The 26,635-nt window shown below is 52.4% G+C and overlaps 1 protein-coding gene across 1 annotated transcript; it reads right to left on the bottom strand.

Annotated features, from left to right (window-relative positions):
* Positions 1-1,253: 1,253 nt before the first annotated feature.
* Positions 1,254-25,067, bottom strand: Dmtn (dematin actin binding protein). Its single transcript, XM_070016588.1, has 16 exons — positions 24,832-25,067; positions 16,796-16,946; positions 16,469-16,543; positions 15,938-16,093; positions 15,172-15,216; positions 14,735-14,834; positions 14,370-14,426; positions 13,960-14,112; positions 12,302-12,426; positions 11,716-11,821; positions 3,510-3,574; positions 3,323-3,371; positions 3,193-3,200; positions 2,943-3,008; positions 2,578-2,658; positions 1,254-2,401 (listed from the first exon to the last, which is right to left on the bottom strand). Exons 2-16 carry the CDS (start codon positions 16,811-16,813, stop codon positions 2,288-2,290), a joined length of 1,218 nt encoding a protein of 405 aa, XP_069872689.1. The 5' UTR covers positions 16,814-16,946; positions 24,832-25,067; the 3' UTR covers positions 1,254-2,287.
* Between the last annotated feature and the right edge of the window lie 1,568 nt (positions 25,068-26,635).

The raw sequence follows: 26,635 nt of genomic DNA, 5'->3' as shown, positions 1-26,635 counted from the left end.
AGGAACTTAAAATCCTCTGGGACTTGGTATCAAATGATCAAATTACACAGTATCCACTGGAGCTCGCAATGCTGACATTTCCCCTGTCAGCCCGGAGCTTTGATAAGACAGGGGTCTCCCTGGCCAGGTCATTGCTGTGTCCCTAGTGCCTAGCATGGTAATAAGTAAAGCCCAGTTTTGCTCCTCCTTGCCTGTCCTGTCCTGCTTCCCTTCAAAAACCAGCTCTACACATTGGGAAAGGTCTAGAGAGTTCGATGTTAGAGCATTTGCCCAACATGATCAATGTATTGAGTTCAACCTCTAGCAACAACAACAAAATCAGCAACCTGGAGGGTTGGTCTCCAGTCCCAGCTTATGAGTCGTATGTGAATTATCTCTGTTACACAATTTTCTCATTTGTTGAAAGGATGAAAATGACCTGTCCTACAGGATATGGTGGTGCATGCCTGTAATCCCAGCACTTAGGAGGCTGAGACAGAAGAATCCAGAAGTCCAACAGTAGTCCAGAATCCCATGGTCCTGTCTTGAGAGAGAGAGGAGAGAGAGTGCGAGGGGGGGGGGGTTAATGGGCACTAGTCCTATAATCCTAGCTACTATTCAAGAGGCTGAGATTGAGGATCACGGTTTAAGAAGCCAACCAAGGCAAGAAAGTCTCTGAGCCTCTTATCTCCAATTAACCTCAAAAGAGTGGGAAGTACATCTGTGGCTCAAATGGTAGAGTGCTAGCCTTGAGCACAAATGCTTAGGAACAGTGCCCAGGCCCAGAGTTCAAGTCCCAGGACTAGGGAGGAGCAGGGAGAGAGAGAAAGAATGAGGGGGGGGGATGGGCTAAAGTTCCGTGTGACTCACAGATTTGTTGTAATGATAAAGAACTCTTACATAATTTAAAATATGCAACAGAACTCTTCTAAAATACTTGCTCAAGTTTGAATGATTATTATACACCTTGTACTCATTTTAGCAAAATGACAGGAAGATCCCCTGGAGCCTTGGTCTGACCTCAGCTCCTGTGCTAGGGTCCTGTCTTGGACATCACACCAGCTCACTGGTCCGTCAGTGACACACCTCTTCATGCACCCACTCAGCCTGTTCTAATCAGGTAATAACCAGTGTGTTCCCCCTGCCCATCAGCTCCCCTCATAGTCTTTGAGCCCCCAATCATATCTGCATCCCACAGCCTCCCAGTACTATCCCCACTCCACCCCACCCCACCCCCCAAAAAATAAAAAACCACTAAAAGAAAACCAAATTGATTTAGGGACCCAATGCAACCTTTTAATTCCAAGCAGAGTCCTCTCAACATGATCTCACACACACAGTGGAAAGGGAATGCCAAGGTCTGGGCAGGAGCAAAACCCAGAGCTGGGCAAAAAATATATATATAATTATATAAACATACGTATGTGAAGAGGAGAGCTGGGAGTGAGTAGGTAGGTTAGGATTGGGCGAGGAAAGCTGCAGGGGGGGGTGCCCCAATAAATTACATTCTGTAGACAGCTTAGATGGGGGGGGGGGTGCATGGGAAAAGGTGGAGCCCTGGGAGCCAGGCCTCTCAGAGATGTCCCAAGCCTGGCCTCTTCACCCCATCCAAGGGAGGCTCGTGGCTTGGGCTCTGTGGTCCCTGGGCAGGCGCTAGACGGAGGCATCCTAGCCGGCTTTGGCAGGAGGCTGGTGGTAGCTAGACATTGTATAGGCAGCATCTTCACTCTTAGCCAAGGCTTTTGGGGGAGCCCTGGAGGTAGAGCAAGGGTGGCGTTGAAGCTTGGGGTCACAAGTAGAGGACAGGGCAAGCTGGAGGGAGGATGGCCTCCTAATGGAGGCCCAGCTGGAACCCGCCCCTGCCAGTCAGAGGAACAGGAAGCTCAGGTACAGGGGCTTCCGGAAAGGAGTGGAGGGGGGGTCCACATGGCAGGGAGACACAGGGTCCCACAGCCGGTCCACCTGTGTACAGGACAGCTGACAGCCTGACCACGAAGTGTCCCCTTCGTGCCCCTCACCCTCGTCACGTGGAGGAGTACAGGCAGGGAGAGGGGGCAGACATTAACTCGGTGTGTGTCGGAGTCCAGGCTGGGTTGAGTGAGGCAGTGGGGACCTGGGAGGAGAGGAGGGAGCCCCTGGCCATTGTGGGGGGGTTCCAGGGGTCTTGGCTCCCCTTCTCCCTCAGCAGGGAGCTCTGCCCTACTTCTCACTGCTCCTACCGCCCACCGCTCCCAGCCCCCTGGGGAAGAGGATGCCCAGATCCCCGGAGCGACAGGAGGGACTGTCATCAAGAGGGTGGTGGGGACAGTCAGAAGAGCGCGGCCTTCTTCTTGAGCTCGTTCCGCTTCCACAGGGCCAGCTTGCTGAACTCTTCTGGAGACATGGCGAAGACCCTGGAGAAGTCCTCAGCAGACAGGTGTCTCTATGGGGCCGGGGCGGGGGAGGGGGGCATAGGCAGGTGAGACTTGAGGCTCATCTCTGATGGCACCAAGACCCAGGTCCTCCCGAAGCGGGCAGAGGGGAGCTCCAGGCAGAGCAGACAGAAAGAACCCCAAGCATAACCTTGTATTAGGCAGACGGAGCGCCTGCCCTGCATACCTCAAGCCTCATCCTATCCACCCCTGGGGGCAACTTGGTTCGTCCCTTGTTGGTCACCACCAGCATTTCATAGGGATAGATCTGGGGAGGAAGGGGGAGGGGCTCTTAGGCTCTTGAGAGTCTTCTGTCCATGCCAACCCTTCAATCCATGCCCAAGCCCCCCCCCACGTCGACCTGCGGAGGAGGCATCGGGGTTCATGCCATTCATTGCCATCCATTTCCCCAGCTTCTCCGTGATGCCACCCACCCCACCTCACCGTCTCCAGGAGGACCCCTAGCAAATGAGCTCGCGCGTTCTGCTTGCCTGCCTCGGCCCCGCCCCCGCTGCCCGCCCCCACCGTGGCAGCCAGGTCCCCTGCCCTCACCTTCTGCTCCAGCACACAGGGCAGGGAGTTCCCCCGGTCCATCCTCCCCCTCTGGCCCTCTCCGTTCTGGGGAGACCAAAGCCGAAGTGAGCCAGAGCGGGGTGGGGGACCTTCCCAGTCTTACCCCGGCTTCTTGCGGCTTCACCACCAGGCAACTCTGTGGCCCCACACACACCCCTCCCCCTGTCCCCACACTGCCCCTGGCCTCCGATGATGCTCCTCCGCCTGCTCCCCTCCAGGGGGCACTCACCTGCAGGCCTGCAGAGAGAGAGCCATTGTTCAGAGGCAGCTCCAGGGCCAGGGGGGACTCCACACATGCCCCCTCCCCCAACACACAGGCTGTCCAAGGAGCCTTGGAAACAAGCCGCCAGGCTACTCACCTGGGCTTCCTGCCTCACTCCCGGATGGGCTGAAGTCTGTGGACTGTAGCTAGGAAAGGCCATGAAGAGAGACGTTGGGATATTCTTAAGGGGTCCCTTTTGCCTCCCAGCACCCCCCCGGATACTCAAGCACTTGGCCATTCGGAAGCTGGCCCCGGTCTCCCGGTCCTCTGTCAGGAGGCCTTACCCGGCTCAGGGTGGTCCTGCCATAGGAGGGAAGAGAAGATGACTTCGACGTTCCTGGGTGCAAAGCTGGAAGACAGCAAGAGGGCCTGGACTCAGTCCCTTGGCCCAGACAGTCCTTCCCAAGAAGACTGGTTTTCCCACCCAGAACATGGCAGGAAAGGGGAGAGACTGAAAGGAGCCGGGCAGGGGCTTCTGCAGTGTCTACAATACTTTTCCTCCTCTCTCTAACTAGAATTGTACCAAGTAAGTACACAATTGGGCCAAAGGCCTGAGTACTAAAATCTACAGCTGGAGCTGAGATTCAATGTCGTGAAATGGTGATTAGATTGTCACTGTCACCTGTACAGTCATGTGACAGTATAACGTATAACTCCAGGGGTGTCACAAGTGACACTGACATACACATGTGAAATTCTAAGGTAAAAATGGAAATCTTGGGGCTGGGAATGTGGCTCAGTGGTAGACTGCTTGCCTAGCAGGCATGAAGCCCTGGGTTTGATTCCAAGTGACACTGACATACACATGTGAAATTCTAAGGCAAAAATGGAAATCTTGGAGCTGGGAATGTGACTCAGTGGTAGAGTGCTTGCCTAGCAGGCATGGAGCCCTGGGTTTGATTCCTCAGTACCACATACACAGAAAAGGCCGGAAGTGGTGCTGTGGCTCAAGTGGTAGAGTGCTAGCTTTGAGCAAAAGCAGCTCAAGGACAGTGCCCAGGCCCTGAGTTCAAAGCCACAGGACTGGCTAAATAAATAATAGAAGTCGTAGAGCTCATTTCTGGATAAATAGAAGAGCTGGAAGAATCTCGTGGAACTCAGAGCTGAACCCATGCCTCAAGGCACAAATCTATCAGCTTCATTCTCCAGGCCTCAATAATTGGCTCTGCATTCTAAAAAACTGCTTTTGCAACTCTTCTCACCCACTCAGGACCTGTCAGTTGGGTCCTCTTGGTGTGGCTCAGCCACACAATCAAGCCAACAAGCAGCTTTTCTTTGCGGTCCATAGCAGACAACCCTTTCCAAGTACCACATCCTGGCCAGAACTGCTTTGCCTACTCAGGCCCACTACCACTATCTGGCTCTTTAGTCCTGTAGAGACCACCAGGTTCTTTATTTTGTTGTTTGTTGTTATTGTTCTGTTCTGTTTGGTTTTTGAAACAGCATCGGGTTATTAGCCCATGTTGATCTGGAATTCACTACTTGGCCCCAGGCTGGCTTCAAACTTGAGATCCTTTGCTTCAGTCCCCTCTCCCCCGACCCAGAATGCAGGGGTTACAGTCATACACCACCACGCCTAGTACAGATCTCTTGTTTCTTATCTCTGCATCGTCCTCATTTTCTGTCAGAGCCTTCTCAGCTTCCACCAGTGGAGGGGTGCACGAACAACTTCACCAGCGCCTCCACTAGCCAGTCTGGCACTCAGTCCCTCAGCTCCTCCCTTACCAAACACGAATCCTGGATCAGCCCAAGTTCTCCCATCTAGCCCGAAGGATTTGGCAGAACTCAAGCCTTGTAGATTAACATCGCTACAAAGGTAAGGCCTTGTGCCACTTCCCATCAGTAACTAGTCTAAACTTCTACTAATTTTACCAAACCATATTACGTTTTCTCAGTAGAGAGCCACAGCTTCTAACCTGGCCTGCTCTTGATGGAGACCTTGAACAGTAAGAAGGTCCTTCAAGCTAACCACACACATTCAAAGGGTCCGTCTCCTTCCACACACCAACACTTCCCACTCTAACAATCCTCCTGCTACATCTTTATTAGACGTGTTCTCCAGGGACACCTAGGTGCCCTGCCCTTCCTTCCTATATCTAGTCTCATTTTCTTCTCCACATGACCATTATGTATAAGTAGAGACTCCAGTGCCTAGCTCAGCCAAACTCAGCTCCCACTCTCATAACTTAGGTAGGACATTCAAACTCAACCTCTGCCCCTTTCCAGGGAAACTTGCCTTTTTTGTTATCTCAGTTCCAGGATGTCATTCTCCAGCACCCCAAAATCAAGTTCCAACATGTTTCACCCACATCCCCACATCCAATCTGCCACTGGATTCAATCCAATGGATTTGATCAATCTCTTAGATATTTCTCAGCCCCATTTCCTTTTCTCTAGATCCATGGAAGTGGTTAGACATTACACAGTGCTATTGCTGGAATATTATTTTACTCCCCCTAAGTTTTCCACTGTTCAAATTTAACCCCATCATGAGGTATTAAGAAGATGGAAATGTAATCCAGGTGGTGAGGCCTTTGGAGGTGATTCAGATTAGGTAAGGTCATCATGGCAGCAGCCCCATGATTGAACCCTGGTGTCTTTACAAGAAGACGGCAGGGGGCTCAAGGAGTTCATTGCTTGTCTAGCAAGTGCAACCCTATTACCATTACCACCTCCACAAAAAGAAAAGTAAAAAGAGAGCATTCAAATAGTCTAAGTGTTGCACCTTAAACTTCTAGAAAAACAGGAGCAAGTTAAACTCAAAATTAACAATAGGAAGCAACAGTAAAGATCAGAGAAAAAAGTTAATAAAATGGAAACTTAAAAGAAAAACTATACCAGGCCAGGCACTGGTAGCCCACGCCTGTAATCCTAGCTACTTGGGAGGCTGAGATCTGAGGATCATGGTTCAAAGCCAGCCTGGGCAAGGAAAGTCTGTGAGACTCTTATCTCCAATTAACCATCAGAAAACCGGAAGTGGCACTGTGGTTCAAGTGGTAGAGTGCTAGCCTTGAGCTGAAAGCTGAGGGACAGAGCCCAGGCCCAGAGTTCAAGCCCCACGACCAACCAAAAAATAAATAAATAAACAAAAACAACTATACAAAGAAACAAATTGGTTCTATGAAAAAAATAAGACTGGAAGTGGTGCTGTAGCTCAAGTGGTAGAACGCTTGCCTTGAGCTGAAGAGCTGAGGGACAGTGCCCAGGCACAGAGTTCAAGCCCCACAACTGACAAAAAAGAAAAAAATAAGATTGGTAAACCCCTAGTCAACTTGACTAAAGAAAAGACCCAAATGGCTAAAATTAAGAGATGAAAAAGGGAGTATCATAACAAATCCAAAGAATCATGAAGGAATACATTGAAAACCCTATACTCAAACTGAAAATCTAGAAGAAATGGATAAATTTCTAGATATATTTGACTTACCAAAATTGAACAGGATAAATCACTTAAACAAATCTATAACAAGTGATGAAATTGAAGCAGTAATTCTCAGACCTTTAGAGAATAACTGAAACCAATAGTCCTCAAACTCTTCCATGAAACAGAAAGGTAAAGAACACTACTAAACACAAGTATCCCACTCATTCCAAAATCAGATACATACACACAGAAAAAAGAGAGAATTCAAGATCAATCTCTTTGATGAATACACACAAAAATTTTCAATAAAATTCTTATAAACTGAATTAAAATACATTAAAAAAATTATACACCATGATGAAGTTGGTTTAATCCAAGAATGCAAGGATGGTTCACTATATGTAAATCAATAAATATAATACATCAAATAAACAGGACCAAGAACAAAAATCACATGATCATGTCAACTGATACAGAAAAACACCTTTGACAAAACATGCAACATTTGCTGGGTGCTGGTGGCTCACGTCTATAATCCTTGATACTCAGGAAGCCAAGATCTGAGGATTGTGGTTCAAAGCCAGCCCGGGCAAGAAAGTCCGTGAGAATCTTATTTCCAATAAGCCATCAGAAAACCAGAAGTAGCACTGTGGCTCAAGTGGTAGAGAGCTTGCCTTGAGCTGAAGAGCTGAGGGACAGCGCCCAGGCCCCTCTAGAGTCAAGCCCCATGATCGCAAAAAAATAAAAATAAATAAATAAATAAATAAGAGCTGGGAAGGTGGCTCAGTGGTAGAGTGCTTGTCTTGCATGCATGAGGCCCTGGGTTCCATTCCTCAGCACCATATAAGCAGAAAAGGCTGGATGTGGTGCTGTGGCTCAAGTGGTAGAGCACTAGCCTTGAGCTGAAGAGCTGAGGGATAGTGCCCAGGCCCAGATTTCAGGCCCCACGGCTAAATAAAATAAAATATAAATAAATAAATAAATAAATAAATTCAACATTTTTTAATGGTGAAACCTCTAAAGAAACTAGGGCTAGAAGAACTGTGCCTGCATTTAATAGTCTTTATGTGCTAAATCTATAGTCAACATCATATTGAGTAGAACAAAGTATTTTCTCTAAAGTCAAGAATGAACACAAGCCACGTGCTGGTGGCTCACACTTATAATTCTAGCTACTTAGGAGGCTGAGATCTGAGGATCACAGTTCAAAGCCAGCTTGGGCAGGAAAGTCTGTGAAACTCTTTATCTCCAATAAACCACCAGAAAACTGGAAGTGGCGCTGTGTCTCAAGTGGCAGAGTGCTAGCCTTGACCTGAGGAGATAATGGACAGTGCTCAGGCCCAGAGTTCAAGCCCCCTGATTGAAAAAACAAAAAAAGAATGAATACAAAAACACCTGCCCTACTTTTATGCAATATGATAATAGAAATCCTGCTAAAGCAATTAAGGCAGGAGAAATGAAAGGAATTCAAATTGTCACAATTTGCAGATCATCTGATCCTATATTTAACAGACTCTACAGACTCCACCAAAAAACTTATAGATCTGATAACACTTTTGGAAATATAGCAGGATATAAAATCAACACTCAAAAAATCAATAGTTTTTCTATATTCCAACAATGACTAGTCAAAGAAGTCAGGAAAATAATTCCATTCATAACTGCCTAAAAACAATCAAACACTTGAGTTATTAACTAAGGAAGTAAAGGTCTCTACAATAAAAACTATAAAACCTTGGAAGAAAGAAACTAAAGAAGACACCAGAAGATGGAGATATTCACATGTTCATGGATTTGTAGAATCAATATATCTAGACTACCAAAAGCAATCTATAGATTTGATGAAATACACAAAGTCCTGTTATTCTTGATAGGAATAGAAAAATCAATCAAAAAATTTCATAATGAGCCTGGTGTCAGTGGCTCACACCTGTAATCCTAGGTACTCAGGGGGCTAGATCTGAGGATCAAGGTTTGAAGCCATCCTAGGCAGGAAAATCTGTGAGACTCTTTCTCCAATTAACCACCAGAAAACTAGAAGTGGAGCTGTGGCTCAAAGTAGTAGAGTGCTAGCCTGGAGTTCAAAGGACAGCACCCAGTTCCTGAGTTCAAGTCCAACCATTGACCAATAGAAAATTCATAAAAGATCCTGAATGGCAAGATCAATTCTAAATAAAAGGAGTAACACTGAATATATCACAATACCAGACTTCAAATTATCCCTGAACTCTCTGTTTGGGCTAGTAAGTAGTTGTCCTTAAATTCAAGATCATCCTGCTAAAACTATACTTTCAGGGATTATTTCTATAGTTTGTTACTAGAGAAATCTCACTGATTGTGCAGAGTGCCTCATGGTTTCCCTTATTTGTAATAACTAGTATATGTGTAGGACAAGCAGAAAAGGCCAAAAGCTATGTACATATGACCATATAAGATAGTGTTAAGCAAAATGAACCCCAAGATAGGGACACAAATATCTTTTTTCTTTCTTGCTATTGTTTCTAACGTATTTATAATGTACCATGTGTTTTTTTTGTTGTTGTTGCTTTGTATGTTCCTCCCCCATGGTATAACCCCTGCTTTTACTGTATTTGATGTTGGTGCCCTGCATCTTGTATATACATTTGTCTAATTCAGGGAGGGGAAGGGAAAAAAACCAAAATGCTTAAATAAGGATACAGGTTGACTCATTGTAATAATGAAATGTACAAAACACTATGCTGAAAATGAACTTTACAACTTCGGTGGCTGCGGGAGTAGGGGGGATGGGCAGGTAGGGGGGGAAGGGTAGTTGTGGAGGTGGGAGGGAAGGGATGGTAGGGGGAAAACAAAGGAGGAGGCAACAATGCTCAGTTGGAAATGTACTCATTACCTTGCTCATGTAACTGTAACCCCTCTGTACAGCATTTTTACAATAAAAAATGTACAAAAAAAAGATCATCCCACCTTAGTCTCCTGATATATATCATCTCATAGATAAATAGATATATACATACATACATAGAGAGAGAGAGAGAGAGAGAGAGAGAGAGAGAGAGAGAGAGAGGTGATTCTAACTATGGGACTATGTAGGGGGAGAAGGAGAAGGAGAGAGGGAAAAAAGAAATATGGAGCGAGAATAACTTTGCAATATAGTGCATGGGCTGGGAATGTGGCTCAATGGTAGAGTTCTTGCCTAGCATGATGAAGTCCTGGATTCAATTCCTCAGTACCACATAAACAGAAAAAGCAGAAGTGGTGCTGTGGCTCAAGCAGTAGAGTGCTATCTTGAGCAAAAAACAAATGAACAACAACAACAACAACAACAACTTAGGGACAGTGCCCAGGTCCTGTGTCCAAGCCCCAGGACTGACAAAAAAAAAAAAAGAAAAGAAAAAAGAAATATAGTGCAACTATGTATGAAGATGGCATAAAGAAACACAGTGGGAAACTCAATGGAAGCTGTTGATCAATAGGAGATTGAAGGGAAGGGAAGGGGAAGAGAAAGCAATAGAGGGGTGTTCTAAGCAAAACATGTACATGCATATCTGAAACAGTGAAATCTCTTTGTCCAATTAATACACACTAAAAAAAGAAAAGAATGAAGCCTGGTTCTGGTGGCTCAGGCCTGTAATCCTAGCTACTCAGGAGGCTGAGATTCAGTTCAAAGCCAGCCCTGGGCAGGAAAGACCGTGAGACTCTTATCTCCAATAAACCACCAGAAAACCAGAAGTGGCACTGTGGCTCAAGTGGTAGAGCGCTCACCTTGAGCTGAAGAGCTGAGGGACAGAGCCCAGGCCCAGAGTTCAAGCCCCACAACCAACAACAACAACAAAAAAAAAAAAAAAGGAAGAAAAAGAGAAAAGAAAAGAAAAGAAAAGAATGAGCCCAGTGGCTCACACCTATAATCCTAGCTACTCAGGAGTCTGAGCTCTGAGGACTGAGGATTGAAGCCAACCCAGACAGGAAAGTCTGTGAGACTCCTATCTACAATTAAATCACAGAAAAGGCCAAAAGTGGCCTTTTACTCAAAGGGTTTTTTGTTTTTTGTTTTTTTTTTTAGCAAAAGGAACTCAGGGACAGCACCCAGGCCCAGAGTTCAAGCCTCAGGACGGGCAGAGAGGGGGGTGGGGGAAGAAAAGGAGAAGGAGAAGAAGGAGAAGGAGAAGGAGGAGAAGGAGAAGGAAAAGGAAAAGGAGAAGAGACATGAGAGTAAAACTGGCTCAGCTGGGAGGGCCGGTCCTGGGAGCAGGGAGGACTGAAGAAGAGGGTAAATGGGAATGAATATGGCTGAGGTAGTTTATTTTCATGTCTGAAACTGAACAAGGAAATCTGTTGAAACTGTGAACAGACTCAAAGGGCTGGCCCACTGTATTCATCTCGGCCTCACTGGGGGATGCTCTCTTATTCTGTCTCCAGCTGTCCTCTGGCCATTCGGTGTTTCATGCTCCCTGCCTTTGCCCCCATGCTGTTCTGGTCATCTGCCATGGCCTTCGCTTCCATTCCTTCAGTTGGCTTTATCTTCCTCTGAGACTCAGTTTAACCTCAGGCTTTGTTGCTGTTCTTTCCAGACACCCACTGTGCTCTCTGTACCCACGCCTGCCACACTGCTCCAAACCCCAGGTCCCATGTCAGTCTCCTCTGCTGACTACAAGCTACCAGAGGACACCAATGAGGATGCAGTCTTCACTGGGAATGTCCCCAGTGCCTGGCACCTGGCAGACCCTCCATAACTACCAGTTAAATGTAAAAAACCTGCCAACCCAAGTCAGGTGTGGGTGCCTCATACCTGTTAGCTTAGCTATTCTGGAGGCTGAGATCTGAGGATCATGGTACAAAGCCAGCCTGGGTGGGAAAGTCTGTGAGACTCTTCTCTCTAATTAAACACCAAAAAGCTGGAAGTATTGCTGTGGCTCAAGTGGTAGGAGCACTCATTTTGTGCAGAAAAAAAGCTAAGGGACAGTACCCGGGTCCTGAGTACAAAAAAAAGCAAGCAAGCAAACAAGCAAACCAAAAACAACATCTAACTCTGCCAGCCCTACTTATGCTGGTCTCTCCTTCCATCCACTGCTGCCAGGGGCTGGCATTCCCACCCTAAGGGGGGGCATGCAGTCCCCCAGGTCCCCAGCCCTCTCCAGGGTACTCACAGGTGTGGAAGGGTGTTCTGTCAGGCAGGGAGCGGGTTTTCCTCCGGATGGGCAATGACTTCTCCATCTCTTCTTTTAAGATCATCTTTCCCAAGTTGGAAGTAACCTGAGATAGGAGAAAGGAGGATAAGGCCAAAGCCTAGGTACTGGACTGTCAGCTACAAACTGCCCAGCGTTGCTAGACTTCAGGACTAGAGATGGCGCTTCCAGGTGGATTCCCAAGCCCTGGGGCCCATGGAGCTCCTCAGCTTTCACTGTAGAACCCTGCACCACGTCACCAGCTACGGCCTTCCCACGCTTCCCAACCTCTCTCCCCTCCCCTGGACCAGTAACCCACACTCCCCTTCTTCCAAGACCTGGCCCACCCTTCCCTGGGCTTTAAATCCTAATATCAAGTGGTGTCGCTATCAAAGCAGGCCAGAAGCCAAGTGGCCCTTGGGAAGCAGTCTCTCAGATTCCTGAGGGAGGAGAGGAAATTCTTCCCTGTTCTGATTCAGATTTTTTTTTTGACATGCACAGTTTAGACTAGCCACAGGACTAGAACATTGGTCCCCAAAGATACCAGGCTGGGGTTCTGAGATGCTACCTTACTGAGTTCTTCCTTCTGACGCTCCCTGATCGCCTTAATCTCCTCTTCTGAGTCATCATCTTCCTCCTCCTCCTCTTCTTCTGCCCCCTTGCGAGATGCTTTCCGCTTCCTCCATTCGGTCTCTAGGAGACATAGGCAAGAGAGGCAGCTCAGCCAATCATCGCTCTTTGCAGGTGCGGGGCTGGACCTCAAGCACAACCCTATTTCTTTTTATTTTCAATTGAAAACATTGTTTTGGAGATGAGGTTTTGCTGTCTCTCTTCACTGTCCCTGGGAGCTCTGCTGGGCAATCCTGTTATCACGGAGTCTAAACAGATCTGTTGCAAAGGCCAACTTGCACCTCCTGGACTGGTGATCCTCATGCCTCAGCCTCCCATGTATCTGGGACTTCAGGGGTGAACCATTATGCCCAGCAGAACAAATTATTAAAAAAAAAAACACAACAAAAACCTGCTTGTGGTTCATGCCTATAATCCTAGCTATTAAATAGGCTGTGGTGAGACTCGGTGTGTGTTGGTAACTAGGGCTTGACCTCAGGGTCTGGACACTGTCCATTAGCTTTTTCTGCTCAAGGCTGGAGCTCTAGCTCTACCATTTGACTCACAGCTTCACTTCTAGATTTTCAATGGAGGTAAGAGTCTCACAAACCACTGTTCACAAAGAAATGTACTCAATACCTGACTTACGTAACTTTAACCCCTCTGTACATCACCTTTACAATAAACATTAAAACTTTTTTTTTTTTTTTTTTTTTGTCGGTCATGGGGCCTGAACTCTGGGCCTGGGCACTGTCCCTCAGCTCTTCAGCTGTAGACTAGCGCTCTACTACTTGAGCCTCAGCCCCACTTCTTGCTTTCTCTGCTTTTGTGGTGCTGAGGAATCGAACCCAGGGCCTCATGCATGCAAGGCAAGCATTCTACCACTGAGCCACCTTCCCAGCCCCTAAACATTAAAACTTGTTTTTTAAAAAGAGTCTCACAAACTTTCCTGCCTGGGCTAGCTTCAAACTGTGAGCCTCAGATTTCAGCCTGCTGAGTAGTTAGGGTTACAGGTTTGAGCCACTGGTGCCTTGCTCCAAGAGACTCTTATCTGAAGTTAACTAGCAAAAAGCTAAAAATGGAGGTATGGCTCAAGTGATAGAGTGCCAGCCCTAAGCAAAAAAGCCAAACACACCAGGCTCTGAGTTCAAGTCCTAGAACTGGTAAGCAAACAAACGAATGAATAAATAAAGTAGGGGTTTGGGAGTGAAACGCAGTGGCAGATTGTATCCTTGGCACATGTGAGTCCCTAGGTTCAATCCTTGGCACCAACAATTGATTAATTCATAAGAGTAACATTTCCTAGCCTTCCTATGAAGCTGGTAGGAAACACATACACATGACTTAAATTCACTGGGGACTGAGACCTTCTCTTATTTATTTTCCTCTGGAGATCTGAGAAGTGTCTGCTGACCAGATCCATGAACAAGGCAAGGAGTAACTGGCAGGCAGGCCTCCAGAGCATCATGGCAGGAGGTAGAGCAACAAGCCTGGGTGCTGATGAAGGTGAAAACAACAACACCACCAAACCCTAAGAGGAACCCTGGGCTGTGGAGTGGGGTGGAGAAGGAGCAGTGGGGAGGGGGCCCTTGCCTCCCCCCTCCCCAGTTTCCCTACCCACTACAGCCAGCGAAGGGGGACATGGCCAGTAGTCGGTTTCGATCTTGGCCGGCTGGTTGGGATCCGGGGGCTGTGCTGCGGGGAACTTGGACGACTCGATGATGAGGTCCTCGATGAGGTGCTTGCTTTGCGGGCTGCCGCCCATGGACTCTGAAGACAGAGGTGAGAGTCAGTCCTCACACAGCACCCCCCCCTTGCCTCGGGCTAACCTGGACCACCCAGGGTCCCCAGCTCTATCACTGGTCCCCTCACGCCTGTGAAATCACAGATATAAAAAGCAACACGCAGCAAAGAGCACAAGGCCAACATTCCGTGCTGTCACACACAGGTATCCATCTGTCTCCCTGCCAGGCAGCCCCGCCGGCAGGTACAAGACAGGAGCCCTGGGAAGCTGGCGGAGCCCTTACCTCTCTGCTTATAGATGGGTGGCTTCTTGTAGATGTTGGAGTCTGGGCGGGTAGTCTCTGGGAGGGGAAATAAAGGCAGATGAGAAGGAGCATATACTGATGGCAGGGGACGCTGGGAAGAGAAGAGGATGGGCCAAGTGGGGTGGGTCAAGAGGCAAGACAGAACTGGAGGCCCTGGCACTGTGCTTCAAAGCACTGGGGAAGACAGTGATGGGCACACTGGCACTGGGGTCCTAGCATTCTGGAGTGCAATGGTGCGCTGGTCCCTCAGGGAATGGGAGAGATGGAGAGTAAGAGAATCGGGGTGCTGAAGGAGATGTGAAGTCACAGGGAATAGGTGGAGTCAGGCCGACAACCAAACCTACCGGGATGGTGGAAATGGGGCAGACTGGTCCTGGGGGTTCCTGTGGTTCTCGGGGTTGACACCTGGGAGATGATTCCAGGGGTCCGGCTGTCTGCCCACACCTGCAGAGCAGAAGCATGTTTCTCCTACGTCCCCTGCCCCCACAGCTCCGAACAGCCCACAGGCACACTCTTCACTCCTACCATCCGAGGGCTCCCACCTTACGCCAACACCTCTGAGCCCAGGGCAAAGACTCCCAAGGCCTCAGCCCGCTCATGGTGCCTGTCCAGAGACAAAGGCTTAAGCAAGGCCCTGAATCAGACAGAGCCGGCCAGTGACGGGGCAGGATCTGCTTATTCTGCTGTGCTCTGGACTCTGCAGAGCCCTTTCTGGACACAGGGAGATCTGGGACCCCATCCCTACAGGGTTGAGGAAGTCTCAGTGTTGGAGCACACTCACCTCTGGGGAGGGTGGGGGGGATGTGGATTTAGGGGACAGCGAGCGCTGTGAATGGAGAGGAGAGTGGTCAGTCACAGGATTAACCCCCCCCAACTCCACACACTTCCCTAGCCACCCTTCTCTCTCAGGGCCTTGCCAATTCTCAGCCCAGCCTTCTGTCCTTCCTATCCCCAGCATGCTCCTGACAAGATCCTAACTCTTTCTGTATGGAGCATAAAGAAGCATAGGATCTTGGGGCAGTGTGCCCAGCACACTGAGGGCCAGCCATGACCCTGTGCCGCGAGCCTGACAATGAAGCTCAGGAACAAGGCCACAAGCAGCCAGGGATAAAGCATAGACTCCAATCTAGGTACCTACCGCTCCGCAGCCAGGCTGCACCCCACCTCTTACTTCAATACCCGCTCAGACACTGCACCATGTACTCTGACAATGTATGGGGGTGAATGGATAGGAGGGGAAACCGAGGCAACCACACACCAGCACTTTTTAAGTTGAGCATTTCTGAGATCTCTCTGCACACTCCATCCTTTTCCTACAGGGGAACCCCTCCCACACACACACTTCATGCTGTTGCTATTGAACTAGGGCTGCCCTTGCTTTCTACTTCCCAGCCATACCCCAGCCTTGAGTCTTGCTGTCCACTCCCCCCTCTCTCTCTCTCCCACATGGAGTTGACTGCACCTCCAGGGAGACTAACCCAGAGAGATTCCATTCACCAGCCTCCCCCAGGCCCAACCCTCACTCCTGGAACTGGAAATACGCCCACCTCCCGGCTTCTGGGCAGCTCCACGTGTTCCAGAAGGGAGTAGGTGAAGTGGGGCTCGTAGATCATGAGGTCGGGCCGCTCGATGTCCAGAATGGCCTTGTCTTTGGGGATGGCAGCCAAGTCCTTGTAGCCCAGCACCTGGTTGTCCATCTTGGCCTAAGGGAAAATGGGCACAGATGGAACAGGTCCTGGGAAGGCCTCGCTTGGCACACTGGCCTCACCGGTTGAAACTTACTTTCTTACCAAGAAAGCAGTCATTCTAGGCGTTCACAAGTTACTAACTCCAGCTGTGTTCAGCCTAAACATTTGGGGTGTCACCTGAGAAATGACAGTCCTTTGCCCGGCACCTCGTGTACAACCAGACATGACAGCGAAGGGGGCGGCGGGAAGCTTGGAGGGACCTCCAGCTTCTGCCCACCTGCCAGGATCACCATAGGAGCGTGGGGGTGCTCTGGCGGGGGTGGGGGGAGCTGGGGTCCGGGCCCTCCCTCCGCCCCAAATGAGGAGTGGGTGGCCTACCGGGGTACTCACCACGATGCTGGAGGGAGAGCCGGGCACACTGGAGTCTCGGGAGGAGCTGACGCTCCCGGGGGAGGTAAGAGGTTGCTGGGGAGAGCGAGAAGGGGGGCCGGGTGGGCGTGTGCGTGGTTGCGAGGGCGGGGAGGGAGGCGGGGGGGGGGGGGCTGCCCTAGGCGGGGGGGGGGGGGGGGGGGTGGGTCTGCCCTAGGCGGGGGAGGGCCCGGTGCGGTGCGTGGAGGAGGCCACCAGGTGGCGCCGTCGCACTCCCGGGCTGACCCCAGCGGCCCGCGGTCCACCCCGACCCCGCACCCGGCCCGCGGGGCGCCCGGGGCACCGCACCTTCTGCAGCCGCTCCATGCGGAGGCCGAGGCCGGTACGCGCGGGGTGAGGACAGGCGTCAGGCGCGGCCCGGCTCCCACGATGCAGGCGTCCCACCGCGCCGTAGGGTCCTCATCCCTCGGCGGATGCGCGGCTAGGGCGGAGGGGGGCTCTGCGGGGCGGAAGGGGCGTCAGGCTCGGGGGCGGGGGGCTCCCCGCGCGGCGGGCCGTGCGCTCAGCCCCGGGGAGCGCGCGCCCCGCACGCGGCCCCGCGCGCTGCGTTGGCGAGCCATTGTTCTCCGGAGGAAATGACGGCAGGGGTCAGCCGGCCTGCCCGGGCTGTGGCCTCCGCATCCCCAGCCGGTGCCACCTCTGCCCCGCCCGGGGCGGGGTCCCCGCAGTCAGGTCCCCTCCCGGGCTCTGCGCCCCGGCCGCCCCCCCTCCCCTCCATCCACCGGGCCCGCTTCTTCCTTCTCCGCCCTGGGAAGGCTTGGCACACTCGGAGGGACTGAGTCATACCGGAGCCGTGGACGCACGACACACGGGGAGCAGAGGGACAGAGGGACAGAGGGACAGAGGGACGGGGACGTGTCCCTCTGGGTATGGGGCCAGCGCCCTGGACCAGCTGCTCCCAATGGCAGCCACTCGGCAAAGCACCCCCAGGCAGGCCTGGGCTATGTCCCTGCACCCCACAAAGTCTCCGGCCTGGTGGTATTGAGAATGCCCCCCAAGGCCCACCGCCCCGCCTGGCCAGCCCTGCGCGCTTTGTAAGTGGGGACGTGAGCTCTGTCTGCACAGTAGACAGTGGAAGGGCCAGGTCTTCCTGGGCGGCTCCCTCGGCCGCTCCCTCTCCCTCCTCTCTGCACCCAAGAGAAGCAGGGGCTGCCATCTGCCCCCCCCCCCCAGCAAGAAGCCACAAAGTCCCTGGTGCTGGTGGCTCAGGCCTGTCATCCTAGCTATGCTCCAGAGGCTGAGAGCTGAATTGTGCAATGATAATTAAGCCTCGAGGTTGATATTAAAGAAACCTTAAAAAGAAAAATCGCAGGAGAGTAGTACTGTCCCGGCTTCACAGGGCTGCTGGAGACCACTAGCTAAGCTGCAGCATGAGAAGTGTATAAAGCGCCATGTATTCCATGAAGAAGGTTCGCTGCAATATTCCTACCTCCCAGGGACTGGGAGGCTTTTCTAGAGTTCATTCCTAGCAACAGAGTTATACATAAAAGACCACTGGTCTCCCAGTCTGTTTTTTTCTTTTTTCTTTTTTTTTTGGTGCTAATCCTGGAGCTTGAACTCAGGGCCTGGGCGCTGTTCCTCAGCTTTTTCACTCAAGGCTAATGCTCTACCACTTGGGCCATAGTTGCACTTCCAGCTTTTTGGTGAAAGATAAGCATTTCATGGATTTTTCTGCCTAGGCCAGGCAGAACTGTGATCCTCAGATCTCAATCTCCTTCGTAGCTGGGATGCCCAGCTTCTCAATCTTTTTATCTATACTTAAAAAAACAGGTATGACACTGGGGTTTGGCCCCAGAACGTTGCCCTCGCTAGGCAGGCTCTCTGACATGGAATCAACGCCTCCAGCACTTGTTGCTTTAATTTTGAGCTAGGGTCTGGCTTTTTCTTCCTGGGTCAGGCGGCACAGCAGTCCTATGGATGCTTCCCTCCATAGCTGGGGAACAGGCATGGGCCATCTTGTCCAGCTTTATCTATTTGTAGTATCAGCCAGTCTGCGGCTCACCCAATCACCAAATTCTCCACCGGCAGCACAGAGTTCACTCCCCCTCCCCACCCCTCTGTTCCCAGGCCATTCATCCTTCCAGGGTCCTCAAAGCCCCTGCCCCTCCACGGCTAGTCTCTACTCTGGAGATTCAAAGCAAGGGGTATGTAAGCAAGCACTTCATCATAGGCTGAGGCATGGGAGGGGCTCACTGTGGACTTCTAGAGCCAGCAGCCATAGTACCTCGAGAACCCTCACTAGACACACAGTCTGTTAGGTACTTGGACAAACACCAGAAAGCATGATTTGGTGTGATCCTGCAAGGGTAAGCCCATTTTAAAGATGAGAACACTGAAGCTGGCCAAGGCTGAGGAGCTGAGGATGGCGCTCTCCAGCATGGTGAGATTCTCTAGGACTGACCAAAGCTCAACCACATGTATGGGGAGAGTCCAGGACCTTCCAGATTTTTCAAGTCCCTTTGGAGTTCTAGAACCAAGGCATCTCTAAGACAAGGCTCCAACTATCACACACACCCTTGCATGGGAAGATTCCAATCTAGAGGTTCAATGCCTCTCAAACTTCCTTGGTGCTCACTTGGAAATGCTTTTTATTCTGTCCATCTGCTCATCCATCCATCCATCCATCTTCCTATCTACTCATCTGTCCACCCACTCGTCTGTCCTCCCATCTATCATTCATCCTTCTACCTGTTCATCCATCTATCCTATCCACCCATCATCCATTCATCCTCCTATCTGTCCATCCATCCTCTCATCCATCTTCCCATCTACCCAACCATCCACCCACTCACCTATCCATCCACCCTCCATCCATCCTTCCATCTACCCATCCACCTGCCTATCTACTCATCTAGCCCTCCATCCATCCACTCACCCAATCACATATTGCTCTATCCAGTGCATGCACACTTTCTAGCATGGATTCTGTAGGAGCACAGCCTAATCCTGTGAAGAGTGTCACAGGGAGCAGAAAGGTGAGTGGAGAGTGAGAGGCGGCCCCTCCAAGAAGAAGGCATGCTGCCCACAGATAACTGCTGTGCCAGCATAGAGGTGCTTGTGCCAGATAAGGCTGCAGGGGGTGAAGGGGAGTCCAAGGGCTGGAGAGGTCCCAGCCGGGGAATGAAGAGGTTCTCAGAGCAAGACGTGTGTGAGGAGGGGAGGACTCGTTTTAAGCATTAAAGGGCTGGGATCCAGGACACGCTTGGGCCAAATGAACCCCCTAGCAGCCTGGGAGCTGGGTTGGGCAGGCAGAGGTGGCCCACAGCCTGCAAGCTGGGAGAGATGAGACAGCATTCAGGCATGGGACTGTGAAGGGCCAGCCTTGGGCATGCGCCAAGCCCAGGAAGCAGCTAATCGGAGAGATCCTAGAGGCAGCCTGTACAAAGCAGGACTGGATCCTAGGGCAGGGCTGGTGAGAGGAGGGAAGAGAAGAAAGAGGGAGGAGAAGGAGCATGAGGAGGAGGGGGAGGAAGGAATGAGTTTACTTTTGCTAGGCTGACCAGCAGGAAGAACTGTCCCCAGGAAAGGAGCTGGAAATAGGGATTTGCATTTGGGAACCATTCGCTTAGAGGGGGACTCTGAACACACACACACACACACACACATACACACACACACACACACACACACACACACACACACACACACACACACACACACACACACACACACACACACACACACAAACTAGAGGGGGGAAGTAAAATGATCAACCAGCATCCTAGAGAGCTAAGACTGTAGGTTAAGTGGCAGAGTCCTGGGTATGACAATAAACAACAAAAATAAAACACACTTCCACCAACAGCAAAACAACCAACATCCAGGTACCGGAAGAAAGAATAGCAGAGATGGCATGATCAGAAAGAGTCAGAAAAGACGTGGCTCACACCTGTAATCCTGGCTACTCAGGAGTTCTGAGAATCTGGGATCTGAAGATCTGAGGATCTCCTGAGATCTGTGGATCCTAATTTAAAGCCAGCCTGGGCAGGAAAGTCCATGAGACTATCTCCAATGAGCCACTAAAAAGGTGGCATTAGAATTGTGGTTCAAGTGGTAGAGCACCAGCCCAAGCGAAAAAGCTAAGCACTAGTACCAATACACACACACACACACACACACACACACACACACACACACACACACACACACACACAGGAGGCCAACACTGGGGCACTTGTGTCTTCAGCAAAGGGCCCTGTACACAGTAAGTGTGATATTTGAGAATGGGAAGGAAGGAGGACCCAGAAACTGGAACAGCATGGAGCCCTGGGGAGGCTGTGAGGAGAGGAACTGGGAGAAGAGCTTTGCTCCTCTTTGGAGGTCCCGTGGCCTCCTGGTGGGAAGGGCAGAGGCAGGGCCCAGCCCACGTTCATAGGGCATAGGCGCTCACTCAGGGCAGAGACGCAGGAAGGGAGAGAGGCTGGGAAGAGCAAGGTGTCAGCAAGGAGAACTGGTCTGAGCTGTTCTCTGCCAAGAAGTACCAAGTGGGGGCTTGGCTTTGGAACCAACCACATGCTTCTAGAAAGGAGAGGAAAGGGCAACACATTGGGTCAGAAGGACATTTAGAGGGAGCAGCTCAGAAGCTTCCATTTCCCAGAGAGACAGGTGTGACCGAGGCACAGCATGGCGTCCAGACACTGCTGGCTGTAGACTTCCAGACATAGCTGCCCAGGGTGGCCCTGCAGCTCCAGCCAGAGCACCTAGCGTGGGGTGCAGACTTGGTCCGTGGCTATGGGCCGAGTGCGTGCTGGGAAGTGAGGGGTCACGTTCACAGTTGGTGCGTGTAGACCCCCATGTCACAGCTGGCTCTGTGCTGCCCTTCAGAGTGTTCTCCCTGTCCGGAGAATCAACTATTTCCTCAGACCACGACACGTCAAATCTCTGGTCAAGGACACTGATCTGAGTCTCACCTCTAGCCAAGATCCCACCTCGCGCAGAGCAGGTCCCTGAGCCCATCTGTCCATTTGCCCCTGTCCTCCTGAGCTATACTGCCCCCTACTGCCAGGCTTTGCTCTATAGCTTCTGGGGCTCTCCCTTGCTTCTTGAGGGTCCTACAGCTCAGCCTGGGTGTGAGACAGTTATTTCCCTGGAGGCCTGAGAGTAGAAACACAACCTTCTTCTTGGGACATTTGCATTTTTCATTTGGAGCCCCTTAAGAAATAAAAAGTTCTTAGAGCCTGGCTCTCTCCAGTATTTTCTGCTATCCGGAAGGCAGAGATAGGAGACAAGAAGCTAGTTGAGACTACATCTCACCAAACCAGCTGAGTGTTGTGGTCATGCCTATAATCCCAGCGACACAGGAAGCATAGGTAAGAGGATCACAAAAATCTGGAGCCCCTATCTGAAAATTAACTATTAAAGCAAAAGGGGTAGGGGCTTAAATGATCATACCCTCCAGGCAATCTGCCTACTTCATCTCTCCATACTTTATTTCTCTCTCCAGGAGATAGTCTGCCCCTTTTCCTATCTATGTTATACCCTTTCCTACATTTGTGCAGTCTAGGAGGTCCCAGCAGCTCTGTGGACAGAGACCAAAAGGGCAGGCTGCAGCAGGAAGGCAGGGAGGGAGAGAGTGAGCCCAGGGGAAGCCCCCCCCCCCCCAGGAGGAAGGCAGCCCAGGTGGCGGAAGGAAGGCCTGAGCAGCTCTCTTGGCTTGGGTCAGCCACCAGCAAGTTTCCCATCCTTCCATCTCAGCCCCACCCACCCCCAGCAGCGAGTCTGGGCTTATCTGAGCCACCAGCCCAGCCCCACCTCACACCACCCACCCTCATCGCCAAGGCAACCGAGCCCCGCAGCTCCAGGGATGCAGGCGATAAGAGGAGCCCATGGGACCTCCGTGGGTGCAGCCACCCAGTCCAGGCAGGGGACGGAGCCCAGACCGCGTGCCCTGGACTTGCAGAAACAAAGCAAGCACCAGGGAGCCTGCAGCCTCTGGCACTCGACGCCATCCTGAGCCAGCCATAACCTGGGCTGTGCACTTCACCCCAACCAACCTGTGCTCACTTGGAAGGACAAAAGAGGCTGAGAAATGAACTTGCTAGAAGGGTGCAGCCAAGTTGGGGTTGCTACCCAGACACCCCACTCAGGCCAAAGGCATGGGATGCTGTGTCCAAAGATCACTGGGATCAGTCCTCACCTGTGGAGTGGGAGCTGGGAAGCGGGGGCTGGGGGGGGGGGGGTGGAGGAGGGGCTGGCTCTGTCGTCCAGGCTGCGTCAGGCCAGGCTGGAGGCTGTCCAAGTGGGCTGTGCCAGGTAGGGGGCACTCTGCCCCTCTAGGATTTGGTGTCATTCAGGACTGCCTTGGCCCTCCCTCTCCTGCTCCCCCCCCCACTCCTCCCCCATCTCTCTTTCCCTTTCACCCTCTCCCCCTCCCAGCCCCACCTCCAAAATTGCTATGGCAACAACTCAATGCCAGAAATAAAAGCAGGATCCAGCTAGGTCACCAGTTCCCAAAACAGCATCCCAGGGAGGGGAGGAGAGGGCTGCGGGGCAGACCAACAGGGCAAGGACCAGGCCAACCACAGAGCGGCTCTGTGTGTGGGGCAGGGCGGGGTGGGACAGACCCTTGGCTCACCAGACACACATCCCTTGCTTAGGCCAAGAGGAACTCCCCGGCCTTTCTCAGGCCGGCACAGCCCTGTTACCGCTCTCTTCTTTCACCCTTCTCCCTTATGCAATGTTGTGTGTGTGTGTGCATGTGCACATGCCAGTCTTGGACTCAGGGCCTGGGCACTGCCCAGGCTCAAGGCTAGTAGTGCTCTATCACTTGAGACATAGCTCCACTTCTGGCTTGTGTGTGTGGGGGGGGGGGTTTAATCGGAGACAAGAACCCCATGGACTTTCCTGCCCTGGCTGGCTTTGAACTTTAATCCTCACATCTCCTGTGTGGCTAAGATTACAGACATGAGCCACCAGTACCCAGCAGTGCAATCATGTCTATTCTTATTCTGCCTGCTAGCACCAGGCTTTCTCTAATACGGACACTCTACAAGGCCTGTCACCCCGAGCAATGGGGCGCTGTGTACAGAGTCTGTCTGTTTTAGGTTGTGCCTTTCCACCGAGCCTCTTTCTCCCCACGACCCCACAAACGTGCAGCTCCTCATTCATTTTTTCTTCTTGAGGTTTCCCTTGCTGGGTTTGCAGACCCTGTCTCTAGGTGCGTGCCTGCAGAGAATGCCGCTTCTAGGCCCTTAGGTTTGTGCTGAACAAACAAGCTGGGGGAGGCAGGAGGCCTGGCCCCCTAAATTTGGCTTTCAGATCAACCCTGGCAGTCTCTCTGTTCTCTTCTACATGGTCTCTGAACGAATGCTGGAGACCCGGCTGGGGTCTGTCCACAGCAAGCCCAGTAGTGCTGAGACAGACCCCAAGGCGACACACGCAGAAGAACCCGTACCATACACAGTTGCACACGGGTGCACACGGGGACTCCACAGCCGGCTTGCCAGTTCACACTCCCACTCTCGCAGCAGGGCCCCCACAGGATGACACATGGTGCTGAGGACACCCACTTGTACCCACCCACCGATCCTCCCCTTGGTGCATACTTCTCCACGCGCACAGCCCCCACGCCACGTGCTGGCACCCTGCCCGGGCTGTGCACATGTAGACCAACAGTCCCACCGCGGCCCTGCCCTTGGGGGCTCCTCCATCCCCAGGACTCCCGTGCCTTCCTTTCTCTGTTCCCCTGGCTCTCACAACCAGGCAACCTGTCTCCTGGGAGGGAAACGCCGCCGGGGCACGGGGGAGGGGGGAGGGGAGGGAGAGGGGATGAAGTTCACTGTCCAGACCTTCCCAAACACCAGCCGCCAGGGTGGGGACAGGCAGGCTTTGCCTGCGGCCGCACCCAGACACCCCACATTCCTCCCTAGGCTTCTACCCCAGCCTCGAGCCACAGCTAGGAGGGGCCCAGAGCAGACTCCACACCAATAGCACTGGACCCCAAGAGGATCGCTCCCACCCTGGAAAGGGGAACCCCCCTCGCCCCCTGCAAGCTCCTCTTCCATGGTTCAGTACGGAGCAAACAGCTCCCCTGCCCGTTCCCCACGGTGCTTGGGTCCTGGGGTGCTGGGGATGGCAGCGTGACTTCCATGGACTTGGAACACCCCAGCCTTTCTTCCGCAAATCAGAAAGAGGTTTGATCAGACCAAACCCAGCTAGTCCCAGGCCTGCCCCCCACCCCAGGCCCAGCTCCCCTCTGAACAAGACACCAGAGCTGTCAGCAACCTGCTCCCGACCAAAGCCTGGAACCCTGGTAGGGGCTGTAGCTCAAAAGGCACTCCGCTCCGGGAGAGGGGGGGAAAGAGGTGGGACACCCTGTCACCTACCTCTTCCCTGACAGTGTGGCCAGCTGCTCCGAGCCCCCCAAGAGGTACAGGCCCCGTCCACCGGCGGCGGTTTCTCAGGAGCCTAGGTAAGAGGCTCCTCTTCCAGGCACCCAGCCGAGCTTTCCCGAAGCACAAATAACAGGAAGAAAGCCGGCTTGGGGTGGGTGGGGTGGGAGCTGGCGAAGGAGGGGAGCTGGTCGCACGGAGCGGTCTGATCTCCCCTCTTGGGCCCCCACCCCCTTTCACCCCCACCCTGCTGCTCCACGAGCCCCTGCTGCTTGGGTCCCGGGTGCTGGGGAGCCGGTGTCTGGTGGGTGGGCGGGCCGCAGGCTCCCCCACGCCCTCCTCGCCCTCCCCACCTCCGGTGAGCTGATAGTGGCCGGCTGGGCCCAGGGTGTGAGTGTGTGTGTGTGTGTGTGTGTGTTTGGATGGGCTGTGGTTCCACAGTCCACTGCAGCCGGCAGCTCAATCCATTACAGACAAGGGAGGCATTAACCGGCATCATGACGAAGCAGAATCCGCGGCGCTGTCCTTTTCCCCTTTCCCACACCCAGCTCTGTCTGCAGCGCACTCGCCTTCAAGTCACGGGAGGAAGGGGAGACGACGGCTCTCCAGGAACCTATGCCTCCCCTCCCCTCCCCGGCCCCCCTATCCTCTTGCAGAAACCACCACAAAAGTCTTTGGGGGGTGGTGGGGGAACCCCACTTCTCAGGGCAGGTATGAAGACAGAGGTACCACATTTGATCAGCAAAAGATTAAACCCGCCCCTAGGAGAGGCAAATAGATGCAAGAAAGCATGGGATCCCCTGGAATCCGCCATAAGGCACCACCCCGAGAGCGCGCGGAGGACCCCACGTCTTTTGGGGAGGGCAGCTTTGTGCAAAGGGAGCTTCCCGAGAGGCGGGCCAGTTCCCAATTCCACAGAATTCCACAGAATCCACAGAGGCATGCCTTCCTCCAGATCTGGCAGAACCTCAACCACCTTAGGACTCTGGGATGGCCCCTGGGAGGGGAGCTAGAGCCCCCCCACACACACACAGGTGCTGGCCAGCTTCCTCTCGGCCTTCACGTCCGCTGCAGACTTGCCTACCTAGCAGCCTTGCCGTTGCCCTGGTAACTGCTGCCCACAGCCGGTCAGCTGATCCTATCAGCCGGCTGTTAGGAAATCTAGAATCCGAGGAGGGGGCTCTGGATACCCAAAGGGAAAAACCATATGGGGAAGGGTCTGATGGGGGTCAGGTGGGAATGTACCCCAGGATCTTCCTCTGGGAGAGAAGGGAGGGGTGTATCTTAGTGGTAACCAGGGGAGTGGTTCCAGACAGGGGAAAGAATGATGGCAGGTGGCTGGGATGGGGAAAGGGTCTAGGCTTGGCTGCCCAGTGGGGTGGGGTCCTGCGAGGGTTGGGTGGAAGGTATGGAGAAAGCCGGGGGGTGGGGGGAGAGGGAGAAACATCCCATCTACAGGGCCATGGAGGGAGGGGTATACCTTTAACTGCCGGAGGGGGCCCGGCCTTGGGGGAGGAGCTACCTCCATCCCCACAGCCAGCTTGGCCTGGGCTAGCCCAAGGCTTTAGAGCCTTTCCACCCCACCCTTATTTTTCCAAATCAGGGTCTGAGAGACGTGGAGCGATCCCAACCCCACCCCAGTCCCCAAGCCCTCTCTCCCAGCCCTCCCGGGGAGCTCTGGGCTCCACCCGGGGAGCTCTGGGCTCCGCCACTCAGCCCGTTAGGATTCCTGACATTCCCCTGGCTTTTACTGCTCCCCCACCCCCACCCCGGACCCCACCCCAAGAGACGTCTTCCG

This window comes from Dipodomys merriami, unplaced genomic scaffold (assembly GCF_024711535.1).
Source record: "Dipodomys merriami isolate MVZ:Mamm:240054 unplaced genomic scaffold, mDipMer1.0.p SCAF_12, whole genome shotgun sequence".
NCBI classification, from domain to species: domain Eukaryota; kingdom Metazoa; phylum Chordata; class Mammalia; order Rodentia; family Heteromyidae; genus Dipodomys; species Dipodomys merriami.
The sequence above is the reverse complement of the archived record's forward strand: the minus strand, read 5'-3'. Positions and strand labels throughout refer to the sequence as shown.

Excerpts from the sequence above, each read along its gene's own strand:
- Dmtn (XM_070016588.1), bottom strand. Across the intron at positions 14,835-15,171 it reads CCCCCCCACCCTCCCCAGAG|GTGTGGGCAGACAGCCGGAC; the intron begins GTGAGTGTGCTC and ends TCTGCTCTGCAG. Across the intron at positions 14,113-14,369 it reads ACCCATCTATAAGCAGAGAG|AGTCCATGGGCGGCAGCCCG; the intron begins GTAAGGGCTCCG and ends CTCTGTCTTCAG.